At 46.4% G+C, this 21089-nt stretch overlaps 2 protein-coding genes across 5 annotated transcripts; one reads left to right on the forward strand and one right to left on the reverse strand.

The window, feature by feature from the left end:
- The first annotated feature begins 3470 nt into the window (after positions 1–3470).
- On the forward strand, positions 3471–7388 carry LOC146753904 (E3 ubiquitin-protein ligase PHF7-like). The gene is made up of 9 exons (XM_085528466.1): positions 3471–4195; positions 4500–4591; positions 4679–4780; positions 5039–5163; positions 5335–5497; positions 5589–5695; positions 5911–6024; positions 6176–6294; positions 6459–7388. The coding sequence occupies exons 1-9, from the start codon at positions 4144–4146 to the stop codon at positions 7268–7270; spliced, it is 1686 nt and encodes a 561-aa protein (XP_085384592.1). The 5' UTR covers positions 3471–4143; the 3' UTR covers positions 7271–7388.
- A 3537-nt stretch (positions 7389–10925) lies between these two features.
- LOC107306921 (prostaglandin reductase 1-like) lies at positions 10926–21082 on the reverse strand. 4 transcript variants are annotated; one of them, XM_085529282.1, is made up of 8 exons: positions 20888–21082; positions 20036–20199; positions 16107–16166; positions 14218–14385; positions 13646–13760; positions 12907–13025; positions 12615–12653; positions 10926–12129 (listed from the first exon to the last, which is right to left on the reverse strand). In XM_085529282.1, exons 2-5 carry the CDS (start codon positions 20194–20196, stop codon positions 13721–13723), a joined length of 429 nt encoding a protein of 142 aa, XP_085385408.1. In that variant the 5' UTR covers positions 20197–20199; positions 20888–21082; the 3' UTR covers positions 10926–12129; positions 12615–12653; positions 12907–13025; positions 13646–13720. The 4 variants fall into 4 exon arrangements, with proteins under 4 accessions (XP_085385408.1, XP_085385406.1, XP_085385407.1 ...); XM_085529280.1 differs by having other exon boundaries at positions 20731–21066; XM_085529281.1 differs by having other exon boundaries at positions 20460–21024.
- Positions 21083–21089: the final 7 nt, after the last annotated feature.

The raw sequence follows: 21089 nt of genomic DNA on the forward strand, positions 1-21089 counted from the left end.
GCAGCAAAAGCTGCCAGACTGTTCTCACTGGTGACAGTGTCACGGAGTTCTCTAGATCAATCTTGCTCTGTGACAGGGCGGCAGTGGAACATGGGCCACCAAACGGGAAGGGGAAAAAAAAGGGAAAATGGTAGAGAAAAGGGAGCTGGGCTCAAGGAAACAAACAGAGCAGCAGAAATGATCTAAGGATAAAAATTTATTTTACTAACTGTGATATGGCAATGCAAGATAAAAAATTATCTTTGGAGAAGGCTCCAAAGTGACCTGAGAGTGGCCTTTCAGTATCCAATGGGGGCTGTAAGAAGAAGGTAATGGACTCTCTAGCAGAGTCTTTTGTGATAAGACAAAGGGAAAGAGTTTCAAACTTAAAGAGGGGAGATTTAGGTAGGATATAAGGAAGAAAAAGGCTTTTTACAATAAAGAACGGGTTTTCTACAGAAACTGTGGATGGCCTATTCCTGGAGACAGTGTAGGTCAGGCTGCAGCAGGCTCTGAGAATCCTGATCCATCTGTAGATGTGCCTGGTCATAGCAAAGGAGTTGGGCTAGATGGGACCTATTGGTAATAGGTGAACAGGATGATCTTTTAGGTCTTTTCCAACCTTGGTGGTTTTTGAAATGCACTCTTTTACTGACTTATCATCAGGCTTGTTCCCTTCTTTCTCATCCTCTTGGATTATTTTTTTCTGCATTTGTTGTTTAAAGGCAGAGGTTTAAGAGAGGAAGGATGGAGATTAAATGTCTGTCTTCCCACAACTCACTTTCTTTCAAAATAAGGCACATATCAGCCACTTGTCCTCTGCCACAATAGTGTTTTAACTGGGATATTCAGTATTTGTCTTGCTCAAAGGACCTTAGGAAAGCATGCTGTCCTGAGCAATGTAAAGTCTCGCAGGTTACTGCCACACATCATTTCCATGGCCATTCAGGATGCCATGACTTATGTTATTCTGCCAGTTGTTCTTTGCTGAACTTATAGAAGTTTTTTGATGTGTTATTATTATTATTATTTATTTATTTATCTATTTATTGAGTTCATTGCAGTGTACGTGGTATTGGGTATATAGTTTTTCTTCCATTTAACTATTTATTGCATTAGCTCTGGCAAGAAAAACCTTTTTATTCTTTCCTCTGTATAAGATGAAGCTGAAATGAAAGAACTGGAACCCTGTTAAGCTAAAATGCCTTTAAATAACTATAACATAAATGAATACAAGGGAGGCTGGCAAATGCTTTGAGACCTTCACTGCAAAGATACAAAGAAAATGAATGGAGGAGTTGAGAAAAAAATGCTCCAAAATTGTTGGGCATATCAGATGACCTGAAACCTCGTATATAAAATGTACTATTCTAACCTGTTAGCTGAGATATGCTATTAACCTAAGCCCATTAGAGAATAATTTTCTTTGGGCTAAATAACTTCTAACTGAGCATAAAAGCTCTCTTGATTTGATAACCACTGACATGAGAACATGGAAGGTTACAAGAAATTGTATAGATCTTTCTTCTTGCTACACAAAAATAACTTCCAGGCTGAAAGGGTGCTTGAGTTATATGTGGTGAGACCGTACCTTGTGTCTGGAACTGCCTTTGCACATCTTGAAATTTCACTACATTGCCTCGTGAGATATATGGGGGCAAACAGGGCAGAAGGCTGTGGTAGTCCCTGTTATGCTTTGAGAATCCCTGAGCTACAGTGAATATGTTCGAATAGATTTTCCTCCAACTGGACTTTTCATAGGAAAGAAATCTTTATCGTTCTCAACAGACTGAATTTGAACCATTATATATTAGAGGTATAAATGTCTCACAAGATGAAGAACGATTTTCTTTTGGCCCTACAGAAGTGGCTGTAACTCTGAGTGCCCTTGAATTGCTAACGGGACATTCTAAAAACCGTGGACACTGATCTTCTTAGCGCTTGGTCAAAAGGGTATTCAGTTTAATGAAATTTCGAGAAAATTCTGTGTAAGTGCAAAATACAGTTCTGTAGAGTCATTTGCACAAGTAGAAGATGCTGACTGTCCTGAGAGGTAGTTATTCCTTGCTAGTTGATTATCCCTTTGAAAACCTGAATATGAATCGATGTCATGATGCTGCAAACTGGTGTGTCTTTCTGTCACGGAACTATCTAGATTGATCTATATCCGTGACGGGGGGGGGGGGGGAGGCAGTAGGCTGGGGGAGGATCTTGAGAGCAGCCCTTCAGAGAAGGACTTGGGGGTCATGGAAGAAGAGAAGATGGACATGAGCCAGCAGTGTGCGCTTACAGCCCAGCTGTCTATCATCATGTCATGGAGAACAGAAGAGATGCCTGAAGACTGGAGGATAGCCAATGTCATTCCAGTTTACAAAAAGCTCAGGAAGAAGGACTAACATCCATCCCCGAGAAAGTGTTGAAACTACTTATTCTGGACATCGTCTCCAAGGAGTTGCAAGGCCTTGAACATCTCCACAAAGGGAGGTTTCTTAAATGTGAGGGGTTCTCCCATCAGTGTTGGCCTCACTTTCATGGAGATGATGGAAACTGGGTTAGGCTGGATGAGCAGGAATGTTCCAGTGTAATACCAGGACTGCAGCCCTTGTCAAGGGACAGCTCCTCTCCTGTGTGTGGCATGGTGACCATTGCTAATAGGTCAAAGAAAGCAAACCTCAGAAGTTTTCCTGACGCATTTTAGATGTGGACTTGAACAGAATCATGCCCTGGCGATGCCACTTTGCCTCGGAGAATTGTATAATGGTTGAAGCTTTGATGTGTGAACACTTGGATAAGAAAGGATCATGACATAACTGCCAATTGACCCAACTTATGCCGGGACCTCTACCATCAGGTGGAGAGAGACACAGCCACGGATGCCATGAGGTCTTCTCTCCATTTACTGCTGTGTCACACTCCTTATATACCATCCTAATTCCCACGCAGATGCGTACACCTGCTATGCAAAACCCGATGCATGCGAGAGGACCTATACACACACCTACCTAAACCCCCTGCTCACTAACTCTTAACCTACCGGCCATAACTCAGCTATTCTAGAACACTCTGTCTACTCAGAACTACTGTATGCACTCATAAATCCTTACGAAGACAACTTCGTACCCCAACAGGATCATAAAACCCAACCATCCCCAAGTGCCTGCCACAGGAGTGCTGCCACCCAGCAGGTCAGGTTAAACAGGGCTCTGCCCAGCCTGGTCTGGAGAGCTTCCAGGTATGGTCACCACGCTCTGAGTGAGGAATTCCTTTAGGCAGTTTCCCTGACCTCCTCTTTTCTCCAGACAAAACTGTTCTCACCCTTGTCCTGTCATGTTCAGGCCATAGAGGGTTGGTCAGCACAGGCACTAGAAATGCCAGCTGGGCTGCTGACATGCAGACTCTCTCTGCTGGGACATCCCAGTATGGGTGTGATGCAAAAGGCCTGAGGGAGGCCATCCTTCCTGCTCCTGGCAGCATTGGGCCCCGCACTCTGAACTACCCACATGAGCCACCGTCCCTCCCACATGAGTGCTGCACCCTCAGTCCTCTGAGGTGGTGACCATGTGTCATGGTTTTATGATTTTGGGTTATCAGTATTCCACACCGTAACATCGTGTGGTGCACTGAGAGTTAAAGAGTTCATTCTCCAGTTCTGGGTACCTGTCCCAGAAGAGATGAACTGCACACCCCAAAGGACTTTGTGTTCAGAGAGGAGATAAAGCCCCTGGCAAGGTCACGCAACCAGGCTCTCCTCCCTGCTGCTCAACCCAAATGCACGTCTCAGCGCTAGAGGAAGGACTTCAATTTTGGACACTCTTATTATATCTGAGAGCATTTATTAGCTGCAGTTCGGCTTGTACTGTATTATACTGCATGGTAGAGTTGTTTCTCCTCAGATCGTTTCCACTGTTATTTTTGAGGGGTTCCATCTCTCTACCCTTTTTCCCTGATCCCCCTACCCGGAGGTACAGATCTACCCCGCTAGTCATGGAACTGGGCCAAATCAGCCCATAAACCACGGTAACCGTGATGTCACAGTGGTGGCAGGGAGCGGCCATTGTGACACGCGGGGCTGGGAGCAGAGCTAAGGCTACTGGGCTGGGGCTGTGCTCAGTGCGGCTTGGTGAGGTGTGGAGAGAGCGCTGATTCTCTTGTTTCTCACTGTCAATGCCAATCATGTCCAAAGGGAATAAGAAGGCCCCCAACTCTGGGGATCCAGGTGAGCTCACCATATCCCTGTGCATGGCTCGCCACTGCTGGGGGTCTGCCTGAGACTGGGAGGGGGGAAAAGGGCAGGCAGGGGCTTCCCAGTGCCTCAGCAGGACCCTTCTGCTCCTTGGCCAGGTGGCCCAGCTTGGGTTGCACTGCTGGCCCTGCAAAGCGCCCTTCCCCTCCACCCCCTCCAGCCCTGCCCCTCAGCTGGCACAGCAGGCACGGAGCAGGCCCTGGGGACGTCTTCCAGGGATACCAAGCCCTGCCTGGTGCTCACCACTGCTCACGGTTGCTCTCTCCTTCCTCTGCAGTGTGCATGCTGTGCCGCCAGGCACAGGTCAACCCGGATATCTGCGGGCAGACATTTGTCAATGGTGGGCTCTGTGCCCACCGCTTCTGCTTGGTGAGTTTCCTCAAGAGCAAGGGCTCCTGCCACGGATGCTCCTTTCCTTTCTGGCCTCATGAGATCCCTCTCTTGTCTCTCCCATAGTTCTTTGCCAACAACCTTTTGAAAAGGAGACGCCCAGTGGGGGGAATTTCTGGCTTCCCCCTTGATGCCATCCAGCACACAATCCAGCAGGCTGACAAGAAGGTGAGGACCTGAACACAGTGGGGAGCTTGGTGCTGGCAGAGGCCCACACTGGCTTCCCCTGGACACAAAGAAAGCGACTGCAGCCCTTCTAGCTGGCTCCAGGAGAAATGCCCACTGGAGCAGACAAGACTTGTCTGCCAGGTGGCTGTGCAGAGTGTGAGGCAGTGGTGCCCACGCCCTGCACCCTGGCTGGAGAAGTGGGGCTGGCCGCAGAGGCCCTGGGCCCATCGCTGATGGGGGCTGCTCTTCTCTTTTCAGCGCTGCTTTGTGTGTCGGGGAAGGGGAGCTTCCATCAGCTGTGCGGAGGCAGGCTGTAAGCGCAGCTTCCATCTGCCCTGCGCCGAGGACGGAGAATGCATCACACAGTACTTTGGGGATCACAGGTAAGAGGCTGTCAGCAGCAGCCAAGCTGCTTTCCCTCCCAGGAAGGAACCCGCCGCAACAGCTCTCAGCATCCTGTCAGAGACAGAGCCCAGGCCTGGCTCTCCTTCCTAGTTCTCTGTCCTCCTCACAGCACTTCTCACCGTGCCCATCCCTTCTCTCCTCCTGCCCAGGTCCTTCTGCTGGGAGCACTGCCCTCAGCAGGCAGACGAGGCAGCTCCATCACAGAACACAGTCTGTGTCATCTGCCTGGAGCCTGTGGAAGAAAGAACATCTTACCACACCATGGTGTGCCCAGTGTGCAAACAGGCCTGGTTCCACCGGGGCTGCATCAGGGTAAGAGCCCTACCCTTGCCCAGTGGCTATGGCCAGTGCTCAGCAGCACCCAGCCCTGCTCGCACTCACGCTGCTTGTGCTTCTCCTGCAGAAACAGGCCATGCACGCTGGCACCATGCTCTTCTTCTGCCCCGTCTGCAGAGCCAAAGCGCGATTCCGTTCCCAAATGGCCATGCTGGGGATCCAAATCCCAGTCAGGTTGGTGTACTTCTGCCCAGCTCCACAGACTCTCAGTTGCTGTGCCTGCCCAGGAACTGCCCTGGTAGGCCCAATCTGCTTCCATCCTGCGAGCATTGCTGTCAGCTTCAGGGAGAAGCTGGGAATGAGCTCAAGGTGGATGAGCAGGGATGCCCTGCATCTGCCTCACACCTGAGCCACTTGAGACTCACCAGATTCCCTCTCTTCTCTGGCAGACGGCCATCTTGGTGGGATGACGAGGCATACCAGTCGCTGCGAGAAAGGTACAGGCACTGCGATGCCAGCGACTGCTATCACCCAGGAGGCAGGCATGAGGCAGCATACGACGGGTGAGTGACCTCTGCAGTCCTCTGGGGCTCGGCATGGGATCTCAGCCTCATCACAGGCCGGTGGAGCAAGGACTGAACAGTAGAGCTGCGCCGGCTGCTCCCTGCCTCAGTTCGCTTTATCCTCACAGCCGCAACCTGTTTGCTTCCCCAGGCCTTGGGAGCTGTTTCTCTGCAGGTCCTGTGCCTCAAAAGGCATACACTGGTGGTGCGCCTTCTGGTCCAGCAGTGCTGACAACTGGGAGTGTGACTCCTGCGCTGGCGTGGATTCTGGTAAGAGGCAGACCCTGTGCCGCTGGGCTGGGTCGAGGCAAGGCCTGGCGGTGCGTGCTCAGGGTGGCCCTGCCACAGTCTCTGTCCCATGGTGGATGGCAGCCTGTCCTGCCCTGGGGCTGCAGGTTCCTCCTGCTGACTGACCTTCCCGTCTCTCCTTACAGATTCCAGCTCCGAGACTGAGCTTGCCTTCCCCGGCGCTCCCATCTTCATCGTACCAGTGCTACCCAACGACTTTTCAGAACCTGGAAACACCAGGTCTGGACCCAGCAGCCAGGCAGCAACAGAGCCGTCCTGCAGCTCCAAGCTGCCTGAGCTCAATGAGCAGCCCAGAGAGCCTGCACCAGAGCAGAGGGCCACCCAGCCACTTTTCTCTGAGGAGCAGGACACATCTCAGCAGCGCCAAGGACGTGGTGGGAGGAGATGGGCACCAGCCGCAGGTGCCCAGACCTGTTCCCAGAGCCCCACCAGACGGAGGACAGCACGGTCCTCCAGAACCACCCCGGCAGCTGCACCCAGGAGGCATCCCAGGCAGCGTGGGACCGGCCGCACAAGAAGCCGCTCCCCGTTGCAAGGCCGGGCCTCAGGCCCCCAAAGTCAGCCCCGAAGATGTCGTGGCAGCAGCCGTACGACAGCCCGAGCTGCTCAGAGCAGCACCCGCACCTCGGCCACACCGGCACCATCAAGGTCCTCAAGGGCTTCCCCGCTGCCAGCACGCAGGCGACAATCCAGGCAGCGAGGGCGGGCCCACACTCGAAGCCGATCCCCAGTGGGGCGTCGCGCTTCAGATTCCCGCAGCCGGCCCCGAGGAGGCCGAGGGAGCCGGTCCAGGCAGCGGGGACCAGCCCGGGCACGGAGCCGCTCCCGCGTCCCACAGCACAGAAGGCGCCGCCACAGCCAGTCCCAGAGACGGCGCAGAAGCAGCCGCGTCCCATCCTCCCGTGATGGTTGTGCTTCCAAGCGGCGAAGAAAATAAACCTGGAAGATACCCCACATACGTTGGCTCCGTTCTTCGGTGGGCCAGACCGGGCACAAGCTGCTCCCGGGTCCAGCATCAGAGACAACACCCCCACAGCCACCATCGTCAAAGAAGATGTCCCTACAACCACTCCCAAAGACTGTGAAAGCAGTCGTGTCCCATCCCCATGTCACAATTGTTATCCCAATTAGACCAAAAAATAAACCTTTAAAATATTCCCCAAATATTGGCTTCATTCCTCTCTTCTTGTCCTATGATGGGCAGTGTTAGGAGCTGAGCACCATCCCAGATGGAGTTATCTTTAGATCTGTGTGCATGAAGGGGGGCTGCAAGCCCACAGGCCCACCGGCCTTAAAAAAAAGGGGTGACATCAGAGGGGTGTCAACAGCTTACAGGCCAGTTCAGCCCATTCCCATGACCAACACGGATGGGAGATCCACAAACCCACAGCCCAGGAAAGGGAAAAATCAGGGAAGAGTAGGGAGATGGGAGACAGGCCTAAAACAAAGCAGTGGCAACTATCTGAGGAGGAAAGAGAGTTTACACACCACGTGTTGGTTTCATTCTTCAGTGCACCACCGCGTTCTGTTGGAAACTTCCCAAAACTGTTTTTCCTCTATTTGTATATTTCTGTGTATCCTGATTCTTGAGGCCCTTTCCATTCTGACAGAGCTCTGAAGGGCATTCCATCACCCATGGGGACCTTCCCATTGCTGGCCTGCTGCGGCTGGCTATTTGTCTAAATCCCATGCAAAGACTGTTTTTGCTAAGATGGACAGAAAGGAATAAACTACAAAATTCAGACTCTAATCCTCAACCCAGTTTCATTGCTAGTGTCAGTGAGGTTCTGAGAAGCTCCCCGCAGCCCTCAGTTCAGCATGAGCTGTGCAGCTGTCACCAGATGGAGACAGGACAGAAGCAGGCGTTGGGTTTTACACTGCATAAATGGAGTGTTTTGCTCAAGCAGATAAAGAAATACAGACGAAAATTAACTCAGAGCCTCAGAGCAGCCCAGGAATGTGTGTCCGTCAGTCTGGCCTGTTGGTGCCAGGAGGCTCCATCACTTGCTGTGAGCAGAGAGAAGTTTGTCTGACTCCGCCAGAGGTACATCCCTAAACCCTCTAGGTAGGGACCAGGGCAGTAAATCATATTTGAAAAGTCGTGGCTGTCAGGTGAAGTCCCGGATGACTGGAGGAAGAAACAAGAAAGGGAGCAAGGAGGAGCTGGGGAACTACAGGCTGCTGAGTCTCACATCTGTGCCTGGGAAGATCACTGAACAGATCCTCCTGGATGACGTGCTTGATCATATGAGGAATGAGTGTGTGATCCAAGACAGCTAGCACGGCTTCACCAGAGGAAGGTCGTGCGTAACCAATCTGGTGGCCTTCTATGATGGAGTGACAACTCTGATGGAGAAGGGGATGGTGACTGATGTTATATACCTGGACTTGAGCAAGGCCTTTGACGTGGTTCCCCACCACATCCTTATCTCTAAATTTGAGAGGTGTGAATTTTACAGGTGGGCCACTAGATGGATAAGAAATTGGTAGAAAAGCTGTAGACATACAGAGGGTAGTGATTAATGGTTCTGTGTCCAGGTGGAGGCTGGTAACAAGATAAGAAACTCAAGGCTTACTGTGATTTCCACAATACAACACAACTTAGGTAGATACAATTGTGAGAGGGCTGTTCTACATCAATTTCCCATTAAAGTACGTGTTTATGTCTGGGCCAGGAGTGTTATTTCACATTAAGCCACGTGAAAGGAATTCATGAATCTTAGCTGCACCAACTCCCCATAGGCAATGTCCAGGGGATGCAGCACTCAAAAACATGTTCCCAAACTAACAACAGAAGATACTCCTGGAAAGCACAAGGAGAGAGCTGGCAGAAAAGCAAAGAGGGAATGTTTGAAAAGGCATTTCCTGAAGCAAGAAGAGGGGAATGCCAAACCCAATTTCTACAAAACAGATTAGAGAAAAATCTACAGTTTACTATTGAAGAAACAGAGGAAATACATGAACAGTTAGAGTTGGTTTAATCATAGAAAAAAAAAAAAAAAAGAAAAAAAAAAAAGCCTGTGCATTAATGTAACTGCAGAGCATCAAAGGTGGACAGGAATGAAGAAGAATTTACAAGAAAATCAGGAAGAGGAAAAGGAGGTGATATCTGGATCAAGGGTGGCACGATGCAATCAGTCACCACCCACTGACTGATACCCATAGGATATGGAATATCCCGTTGGCTTTTTTGGGTCAGCTGTCCTGGTTCTGTCTCTTCCCAGGACCCCCAGCTCCTACTTACTGGGCAGCCTGAGAAGCTGAAACATGCTTGACTCTGTAAAGCACTGCTCTGCAACAACTGAAACATTGGTGTGTTATGAACTTTGTTTTCCTAGTATGTCCAAAACACAGCACCACACCAGCTACAGTGATGTGGTTTAACTCTGTCCCGGTCAAAACCAGTGTCCACCTCTTATTCCCTATCATTTATGTCATACACATGGCTCACTCTTCTACAACTGGGTGACCAGACTGGAAGATGAGGGGAAGGCTGTTGGTGTAGTCTACCTAGATTTCAGCAAAGCCTTTGACACAGTGTCTCATGGTGTTCTCCTGGGGAAACTGGCTGCCCGCGGCCTGGACAGGTCTACCCTTCTTTGGACAAGGAACTGGCTACAGAGCTGTGCCCAGTGGGTAGTGGTTAATGGAGTAAAGACCAGCTGGTGACCCATTACAAGTGGTGTCCCCCATGGATCAGTACTGGGGCCCATCTTGTTTAATATCTTCACTGATGACCTAGATGAGGGGATTGAGTGTACCCTCAGTAAGTTTGCAGATGACACCAAGCTGGGAGGTAGTTCTGATCTGCCTGAGGGTAGGGAGGAGGGACCCTTCAGAGGGACCTTGATAAGCTGGATCACTGGGTTGATCTTGTAGGTCCTTTCCAACCTTGTGATTGTATGGTTCTATGATTCTATGCTAAACACACTGCCAGGGGTCAGGACAAGGTCACTGTCCTTCTTAATTAACTTTTTAAAAATGAGTGCAGTGTTCCATTTTCTTGTCCATAGGGACACCTTGGCGGCTTTATAAGTCTGGTAGAGGGTGGTTTATGAACTCCATCTTTTGATTCCTTATAGATTCTGGGATGGATCTTCTCAGGTCTTGGGGATATGTCCAAAGCTCTGAAAGTGGCCTTATGTTTGGTCTTCATAGGATGGGAGAACTGGTGAATTCTCTCCTCCACCCTTCACCCAACTGTTTTTCTTTCTTTCCTTCTGAAGTTGCTAAGGCAAGTTTTCCCAAAAGCTTTTAAGTAACTCAAGGTTTACTTTGATTTCCCATTAAGCTGCACAGCTTAGATAGATACGCTTCTGAGAGGCCCAACACATACTGGATCGTGGTTCTATAAGGATTTCTCTTTAAGGTTGATGTTTGGACATGGTTCGTGTTATTCCATCTCAACCCAGTCTGAGGGGATTCATGAATCCCGACACCCATCCGAGAGGTGGGGTGTGACACTCAGGATGAAACATATATCCAGACTGAGAATGGAAGATATTTCGGAAAAGCATCAGGGTCATGCTTACAGAAGAGGAATGGGAAAGACGGACCAGACATTCCTGAAGCAAGGACAATGTCAAACCCAATTTCTGTGTAACACATTAGTGAAAACTCTACAGTTTATTGGTGAAGAGACAGAGGAAATATATAAGTGGAGTTGATTTAATCAAAGAAAATAAAAGTTCTATGTATTAGTGTCAATTGTAATGCATAAAATGTGGACTGGAATGAAAGTAAGGTACAGCCAATTAGGAACAGGAAAAGAAAATAACGTCTTGAAACTGGGATGCTGTGTGGGTGGACAGCCCATGGTGATGACCCCGAGCAACAGGCTGTGACATCACCGGGTGACGGATTGTGACTGCTCAGCCCTCACTGATCATAGTGGGGTGCCGGCAGAGCCTGGCTCAGTATGGCTCGTTCCTGGACCCTGCTGAGCAGCTCTGCAAGGCTTGGAGGTTCTTCCAGCAAGGTTTTGGCTGTGCTGTGCTGGGTCGTGCCTGGGGCTGCTCGCAGCATCTCAGTGCCTGACCCACAGCATCGTTTCTGTTTCCCTGGCCCTGCCCAGTGCAGGCAGCTGGGACACTAGTGAGTGCACACGCAGCAGCGGAGGTGAGTGGTGCAGGGACATGTGGGTCCCTCAGGGCAGTCCTGGGCTTGGCAGGGCTTCCTGCTGAGGACTTTCACACCCTGGGACAACAGTGACTGTGGCCTCTCTTCCTCTTGCAGTGAGACACCACCGCTGCAGCTCTGGTGAAGGAGAAGAGCTCGTCATCCTCAGTTCTCCAGGACAGCTGCAGCGAGAGGAACATGTCTGCAGAAGAGGAGTGGACATGTTCCATCTTTCGCGACGTGCGACAGGACATGACCCGTGTGATTCCATGTAATCACACATTCTGCCTGGGCTGCATCCAGCTGTGGGCGACTGTGAGGGACAGCTGCCCGCTGTGCAGGACGGCCATGCGGACCATCCGGATCTGTGTGCGGGGAGACAATCAGTTCGTGGACTGCATCGTCTCCCCGCCCGAAGTGCCGGTGCCCGACAGCTTCATCACCACCACCGGCCCCAAAGTGCAAAACTCTGCACTTAGAAAAAACGGAGAAGCAAAGCACCAGGACGGAGGAAAAATGCGGCACTGAGATCTCAACATTCAGTGATTACTGCAAATACCTTTGCAGCCTTGAAGACTACCCAGTGAGCAGTGATGGAGAATCTGAGAAAAAGAGGGAAAGGAGAAGTCCAAGTGTGGAGAGCCCATGAAGGAAGAGCAGCAGACACCATGGCACTTCCTAAAAGGCACAACATCACCAAAGTTAGAATGTCAGAATATCACATCTAGTAATGTTACGTTGAAATGTTAATAATTTAGAATTTGTTCAAAATAAATAAATAAATAAATAAATAAATAAAAATTTAAAAAATTGTTGAACTGTTAATAAAGCATTTAGACTTTGCTCAAAAAAAAAAAAAATAAAAAAAATAAATTGTTGAAATGTTAATAAAGCATTTAGATTTTGTTCAAAATCAAAACTGTTAGTCCATGGTCTATTCTTTATAGATTTCCAATCTCCTGGCTCGCTTGGGCAATACTGAGTGAAGATGAATTCTCTTGAGACAATGTTTGGGTGGGTGTTGAGTGATGGGTGAGTGCCCAGATCTAGGCCAGGCTGCCTGAGAGGGAAGAACCACCACAACGGCATGGCAACAAGGTGCACTGCTAGCTGGCTGAAGCCAGTTATTCTAACAAATCATTTACAAGAGACAGGAACACTACCTGGCAATTCTTTCTTCAGATAGGTCACCAGTCCTGCCCCTGCAAAGATATTAAGGCCTCTTTTAATCCCTCTTCAGATATCAAGAGCAAGTTTAAGTTAAGAGCACAAGCTATTACTACAAGTCTCAGCAAAGCAGAAGGCATCAAGCACATTATGTACAGTTTGTGCTTCCCAGAAGGCTCAAAGATCATGCCATCTCTTCACCAGCTAAGACAAGGGACAGCTCTCCTAGCAAAGATGGAAGCTGTGATGACAGTAGGTGTTACAGAAAATTACCCCCTCCCTTCTTACCTCCAGAACCCATTTGAGCAGTGCATTCACATCTTCCTCCCGGCGGTTACTCCAGCTGCTCACGATAAACCCTTTCATGCTAAGTTCCTTGAAGTTCATTGGAAACCGAATATAAGGCCCTGGCAAAGAAAGGAAACAAATAGTTGCTTTTGTTTTGTTTTGCTTTTTAAATAAGGCCCAATAGAGAGAGGTATTAGCCAGTTGTCACGGAGTTCTCTCTAGAGCTCACTCCGGGACAGTGGGAACAAATCCAGGGGAGCACGAACAAAAGTGCCCCCCTTTCTCTAGCGGCACTGTCGGGCACGGCGCGGCACGGCCACGTGTGTTTCAGGAGAGTGGAAGGGAAGGGAGATTGCGATTGTGTCTAAAAAAAAATGAAGGAGGAAAAAGGTGATCTGAGAACGAACGGCAGTTTAATAACTTAATAACGCTAAACAACAACAAGTGAGTTTCAACAAAGAGAATTCCAAGTCCCCAATCTCACCGATGGAGCTGTGGAAGGCGGGAAGCTCCGACCGCATTGTCTCCTCGCATGGAGCCGGGCCAGCAACCCCGTCCCCTTCCCGACTTCCCCTCCGGTGCCACTCCCCACATGCCCATTTAAGGCAGTCCACAGAAAAAAAACTTACTGAATGCATGTCTTCATCAATGTTTGCCCTGTTGATCATTCATGGCCTTGTTCTTCTGTTTCACAAAACAGTCCTCTAATATGCTAGTCTGAGCATTTCAAGCCACTCACCCCTATTTTAGCAAGCTGCCCCACCACAGCGCCCACAGCACCAGCTGCAGCATTAACCAGCAGTCTTTCCTGGCTTCATCTTGCAGACCTCAAACAGACCAAATAAGCAGTGAGGCTGTGAAGAAAAAGAAAAAAACATTCAATGTGGAATAAAATAATTCAGACATAGAAGTGTGATTTGAGCTCATAAAATATCACCACAACTAGAACAAGGTTGAGATTTATTTATCCTTGAGGAAATACTATTAAAAAAGTTCACCTACACAACTTCTTAATTTTGGTTACAAGCCAAACTTTTTAACTTGTCTCATTTTCCTGGACTGGCTGTAAGTTTTTAAATACATGCTATTGGGAAGCAGGATGATGTTGTACAACTCCATCTTATGTGAAAACAGGTTAAACTTCAGGCCCTCTATGGAGTGAGGGTATCCTGAATTACAGCTTTATTTATTTATAACCAGACCGATCAGGCAGCACAGTGGCAGGGAAAGATGCAAAAAAGATTTTTCCAATCTTTCTGATCCTGCACAGCAATATCCAGAGGATAGCTTCCTTTGGATCTTGATACTCACCCTGGTGTACCAATTGTCCCAAGTGCTAGAGATTTGGGGAGTGATTCCGGCCAGCTTGAAGGAAGGAGATTCAGGCCTCTTCCATCACAGATGAAATGAGTTCTCCATCCACTATTAGCCACAACGAAGGCCCCTACTGCAAAAGCTGGATTCTTGCTCTCTACAATCCTGCTCAAATGAAGAAAAAAAAGAAAAAAAAGAATATCTTATGAGACAAATCTTTATTGGCTCTTTCCTCTTTTATACCTGTTGTCCTTTCATGCAGGAGGAAAAAAAAATACTTCATGTCAGGACATTTAGCCCATACCCTGCTGATGTTTTCCTTAAAATGGTTACTATCTCTAATCACCATGGGAAGGCTGGGTGCGATGATGCTAGACTTAGCCTGACCCACAAAAAAACGACGTTCCTATATAGATGCCATTGCTTTTTTTGTCTGTTGGAATTTTTTTGTTTGCTTGCATTACCAGCATCAGTCTGCTATTAATTCAGACTATGCTTCTATGAGCTCCAAGGCATAAAAGAGGACAGTAGGACTGAAGGATGGAAAAGTATGAAATTGAGGCACAAATAGGTTATTAAAGGCATTTCCATCCTCCGAAAACCTCCACCTAATTTAAAAGTTGAGGATCTTGAATATGAAGCATCTTAGGATAATACACTCGTTAAGGATAGCAGTATCTAATAAAAGAGAGAAGTTTATACTTAGGGCATCTCTATGCCAAATGAAAGCAGAATCTACTCAGCCCAGTGTGAAAATGTCACGGGTTACTTAGATTTACCTATGCCCGTGACAGGGGAAGCCACCCTGTGGGCCCCCCCCGGGGCCTGGAAAGGAGGGGAAAAGGGGAATGGGATAAAAACAGCGACAATCTAAGGAGGAAAAACTTATTTTACTAAATATGATATCGAAATACAAGATAACACAATATAATATAATTGAGGCTAACAAATCGAACGAAACAGAGAGAGAGAGTCCCCAAAAACCAAGAGGCCTACTGTGAACTCTAGGCGACACGGCTGGAATGCTTCCCACTCCCTGAGAAGTTCGAGAGAAGAAGGAGGGCACTCCAGCCTGGGAACGAGATTATATAGCGTCCTGGTCCCGTGACTTATCATTAACCCTGTTGTTCTCTGGGATATGTAGTGTTCTTCTGTGAACATTCAATAGAAGTATCCATACTTTACATGATGTTATGATGTGGAATACTGATAGCAAAATTACAAAATTACAAAACCATGACAGAAAATTACCCTGAGAAGGAATAAGTAAGCATCCGCAAAATATTGAAAATGATTTTTTAATTTTTGTTCAGCTTACTTTTATTCTATCCCCCAATGTTCTTCCAGAGAAACACAAGAGTCCAAGGACAAAGATGTTCTTGGGCAGCAACTTAAGAGGTAGGAGCAAGCTGACAAAGGGAAACATCTATGTAGCTAAATCATTACCACAAGGTTGGACTATGGTCATATAGCACCTGGCATTTAGGTTACAATGAAACAGTCACAGCTGGAATAAACATCATGCATGGTTTTAGGTACACAAGTACTGCATATGAGATTTTAAAACAAAGCTGACACTTGAAGTCATATTTAATGGTTGGCCCCATATGCCTCTCCTTGTATCCATCTCCAGAAATAAGTTTGTTGGCCTAGATGCTCTCAAAGAAGGCAGAAAAGATTACTATAGCAAACAGGGAAAAAAATAACAACAAACAACCCAAAAAAAACAGAGCAGTATTCCAATCAATTGCATACATGGAAAAAAAAGGAATGCAGCTTCTGCAGTATGTAGACTCATGTCAAGAGAACACAACACAGGCTGTAAATGTCAGGACATTCCTTTGACATCTGCCACATGGATGGATAAGATGAACACAAGGTCTTACCTGGCAACCTGCGTGCCTATCATTACATCCCCTTCCTTCATGTCCCTTTTACTGTATGGTCTGTAAACACAGGCAGAGAGACAGCTTATTGTAAGTAATTTTCAGTGATCTTCCAGACACTATAAAGTAGTCTGACCCAGAAACAGTATAACTAATGACTTTGAATACACTGCAAATAGCTTCCCCTTGTAATGACATGACTGGATATTTTCCATAGACAGTTACTGAAGCACTCCATCAGCACCAAGCTGAAGTGTCAGGAATTAGTCTTCACTGCAAGGTCCACCACCACAAGAAAGCTGAGACTCCAAAGAATTATCCCCAAGATAGGATCTAACAGATTTCTTCATAGCTCTGGGCAAATACCCAGTCTCCCTACAATTGAACTATTGCCTGTTAACAAAAACACATATTCTAAATAGGAAATTACTGATATGTCCTCAAGCACAGGCTTGAGTAGATAAGCAAAGAAGGTTCTGCAGCACAACTGCAGCCTCCTTTGGTCTCGCTGTATTCTAGCACATAAGTCACCACAAGGGATAACAGCAGGGTTCAGGGAAACTTCATGTCCACAGTGTAACCATCCTAATGTCCTGCTGAATCTGATATGGGACTCTAATGTACACATGTTTTATACATGTGTATAAAACAGACTATATATGCAGACAAGCATACCTGGGACCCTGGCAATGAGGGATGTTCCCAGAACACGTTTGTTAAGGTTTGAGAACACAAGTGAGTTAACATACCTCATGTAAGGATCAACACTAAGAAACACTGATTCAAGCAGCACCTCTGCAACAAAAGACAAAGTGAACTTTTGGGTAATGGCAGTAAAGCACAAGTCCCATAAGTCAATCTTTTAAATCTTTTTCGAAAAGAAAAAGAAAAAGAAAAAGAAAAAGAAAAAGAAAAAGAAAAAGAAAAAGAAAAAGAAAAAGAAAAAGAAAAAGAAAAAGAAAAAGAAAAAGAAAAAGAAAAAGAAAAAGAAAAAGAAAAAGAAAAAGAAAAAGAAAAAGAAAAAGAAAAAGAAAGAGACTCACAAATTCTCCCTAAGTAACCTCAGATAATGCTTGTATCTTGTGTGTGCACAGAGGTGAGTTGGGCATTTGTGGAGTAGGAGTGAGAAATTCCTTGCACATCACTTCTTTTATCTGTACACGTATATCTTGTTATCCTTTTCCTTTTCTCTATCTTAGTAAATCATCCTGTCCCAACCCATGAGTTCTACTTGGTGGGCTTCTTTTTTTTTTTTTTTTTTTTTTCTGATTCCCTCCTCCACCCCACTGGGAAGCTGGGGAGGAAGTGAATGACATTGTAGTGCTGAGCCACGTGCTGGGTTAAATCACAGCAGCTACACTGCAAAACAAGGATACGCTAAAAAGCTGAGTATCTCCCTTGGAAACACTGCTTAGATTGATGCTAAAAAGAAAATGCGAAATCACCACCACAGCAAAGTTGTTCAGGAAAGCAGGATCTAATCCAGTCCCCTTTCCCAGCTCCAATTTAGGCAGTTTTCTGCAGCATTTCAAAGGCACCAACATAAAAAGCTTCCTAAATATTTGAATATATATTTCTCCTCAGAAGGACTTACAGGCAGTAAATTCTTGCAAGCAGAAACTATCAAGTCAGATACGTATCAGAAGTTACCTCAGAATACCCTACATGTTACAGGACTTCCAATTATCTGAAACTGAATTTAGCCTGATTTTCTAAGTACCAACAAGTCATAGCATATCTTGCCTGTTCTTTTTCTCTGGCTTAGCTATTACAGTGCTTTCTCAGAAAATACATTTGTTTGTTTATGTGGTTTAAAAAAAAGAAAAAGAAAAGAAAAGGTAAAGGCAAACCACTCCCATGCTACATTACATACACTGCAAATATCTGAGCAAGCATGACGCTACATTATAAAACAGTAAAGCTTTAGCTTCAGTTCTTTGTACAAAGCTGCCGAACCCCAGAAGAAGGTAAAAGGTTGGATGTGAAAAATCATTGCACAGCAGAAAGACAATGTCACATGCACTTTGTTGTCATTCTGAGAGGTTCAGCTGCTCTGCTGAAGAAGCTTGCACAGGAATGGGTAAAGGGTAACTAAAACCTGGAGAGAAACACCTCGGCTGCCCTTCACTTTTCAGAAACATAAAATCTTAAGAACAGTTTCTGCTGAGAAAGAATAACTTAAAACCTACAGATTAGAATAAAGTTTGGACAATGAAAAACTGTGCTAGAGTTTCTTGAAGGACATGTTGCAATTTCTTGGTACTCACAAGACATTCTAGAGCTTCTTTCCATCACGTTTTAAACTCTCCTTGCTTAAAAACTGAAACAATCCAAACACATGCTGCAGCATCACGAATTGCAAAATTCCATCAGAGCTGTTGAGACATACTGCAGATCAAGCACAGCAATGGTTTCACTTCCTTCACTTTCAGGAACGTGTCTGTTACTGCATCACAAAGAAATATTTCCTTTGCTTTATTTTCCAGTTGTCAAAACAAACTTTTTTTTTCCTTTTTAAAATTTTTTTGGAAGTCACGTTAAGCTTAGTTTTCAGCATGACTCCATTTAATTTAAAATCTAAACCTGACTACGTGAAGCAAGTTACTCTGTTTCAGAGGAAAGTGAGGCTGGCATCTGATCTTGTAAAACTACTGCAAGAATTTCAGGGCTTACTAAGCCTGTCAGCTGGATGTTCCTTCCCGCATTTCTATTGCTCACTATCCACTTCTACAAAGAATAAGCACCCCAGACCACTGTAGAGCTGTAATGACACAAGTTTGTCCCTTTCTGCTAGAGAGCTTTAAGTACATGTAAGGGAATTTACATGCTTATGTGCCTGCAACTCCTCTGAGGCCACCTCCTGAATTTATGTAGTATTATAACTGCACATTCATTTTTGAGTAGGTTCCTGTTCAGCAATAAGTTCTTGCTCAAGAAACAATCTGCTCTAGGCTACATATGGTACCTGACACACATTTGCTATCTGCAGGTCTGCATATCAGAACTGCCAAACGTGTAATAATTAGAGAGGAAACAATAAAGAGAGAGTTATGAATGAGATTCTAAGGAATTACGATGGGACCTGTAAAAGTACAGAACAGTGACCAGTATCTGTTGTATCATTATTTACCATACACAACTTTAGACTGCAGAAAGTACATGACAAAAAAGGTTCACCCACTCCCTTGGTACACAGAGAGCAGTGCAGTGAAGTATTTACTATTGTATTCAAAACAGTGAAAACAAGTGCATCCATGGTGTCATGGTTCAGCCCTGGCAGGCAGCTCAGCATCGCTCAGCTAATCACTTACTATTCCAGGTAGGATAAAGAGAGTGAGGAAGGTCAAGGGGTAAGATCTCATGGGTTGAGATCCATAGAGTTGGCTAGGTAAAGCAAGAACTGCATACACAAGCAAAGCAAACCACGAAACCCTGAGTAACCTGTGGTACAAAGTCCCAGGAAACTGAACCACTGCTTTCATGTGTGGATCTTAAATGCTCGTAATTGGTGCAAGACAATCTATACCTGCTTCAGACTGAGAATCTTCCTTTTTTTTTTTTTTTTTTTTTCATTAACAATATTAAATCATATCAACCTACATAAATACAGCAAAGAGTAAGAGAGAAACAGGTCATTAATGCAATCTCCTGCAATATCCTAATAGCCAAATGATGAGATAAACTGGTACAAAAATGAGGTAAGATAGAGAACAATCTGGACTGCCACATCTGAAGCACTAAGGTCAGTGGTACAAGGTCAAAAGATTCCTTACAGATCCTATTTCTGGGTGTGCTGATCAACAGCTGGCTATACGTAAGCCACCAGTGAGCTCAGATGGCCAAGAAGACCAATGGCATCCTGGCTTGTACCAGAAATAGCAAAGCCAGCAGGAGCAGTGTCAGGATGTGCAATGCAGGTCTCCTCTTACCTCAGCTTTGGGGGTGGAGACCCAGAAGACCCGCATGAAAAGCAGACAAAAGAGGAGTCTTGAGGTGGCAGGATGTTCCTGTTTTGGTTGAAGAACAAACCAGATAATGGTTTCAGCATAGAATCTTGAAGGCTGTGGTGTCCAGAATGAGAATGTTTCATTATCTGTGAAAATAATATTTAAGTTAATTCTTTGTAAATATGAATATGAGCTCTAAGAAGAATCAGACTATAATACTCGACTTTCAATCCAAGTATTACTAAGGTTAGGAAAATAGTTTTGGGAGGCATGGGGGACTGAAAAGGGGGAGGGAAAAGAGAAAAGAGGCTAAATGACAGAAGCAAGAAGACAGACAGAACACAAGGGAAACTGTCCCTCTTCCACCACAACAGAATTGCCTTCCTGGTAAGCACTGTGCCCATACCTCTTGGTGAAGAAGTATTACCTCCTTATACCAGGCAGGTATGGAAGTTTTGCTTGGATCAGCTGATTTTGTGAAAGCAGTTTGTGTGGTCAAGGCAAGGAGCTAGCTGAGCATTCGTGAAGACTGGATTCAGCCAGTGAACACAAGTGAGGAAGGCTACTAGCCTCATCCAGAGCGTCTCAGGACCACTACCACAGAAAGACTGAGCATTGTGCATGGAGGTGGGACCCTATGGTAATGATTTCGGGAGAACCATTAAATAGACACCTACTGCCAGGGAAAATCTTTGCATATATAATATATGTATATAGGCCAGAGATGCTTTGTAGCAGCTATGCACGATCAGGTGGAAGGATCCCCTCGTGCATCCAAACGCCGAGTATAAAGAATATTTTCTAACACTGTAGCTTGAGTCTTAGAGGGCTTACTGATCGAACGATTAACAGTATCTGCTGGACTAAATGATATTTTCCTGTTCATCTTGTGTCTCTTTTGCTCCCACAGCACCTCCCACCAGCACAACGGCGCCGATCAACCTGCGCGGCTCCAATAAAGGCGCGGCCACAGCGTCACCTCCACCCCCCACCACCGCGCACAAGATGGCGGCGGCGCGCAGCGTGCCCTCGCCCC

This window comes from Coturnix japonica, chromosome Z (genome assembly GCF_054131305.1).
Source record: "Coturnix japonica strain WE chromosome Z, WE-NBRP24, whole genome shotgun sequence".
Taxonomy (NCBI): Eukaryota; Metazoa; Chordata; class Aves; order Galliformes; family Phasianidae; genus Coturnix; species Coturnix japonica.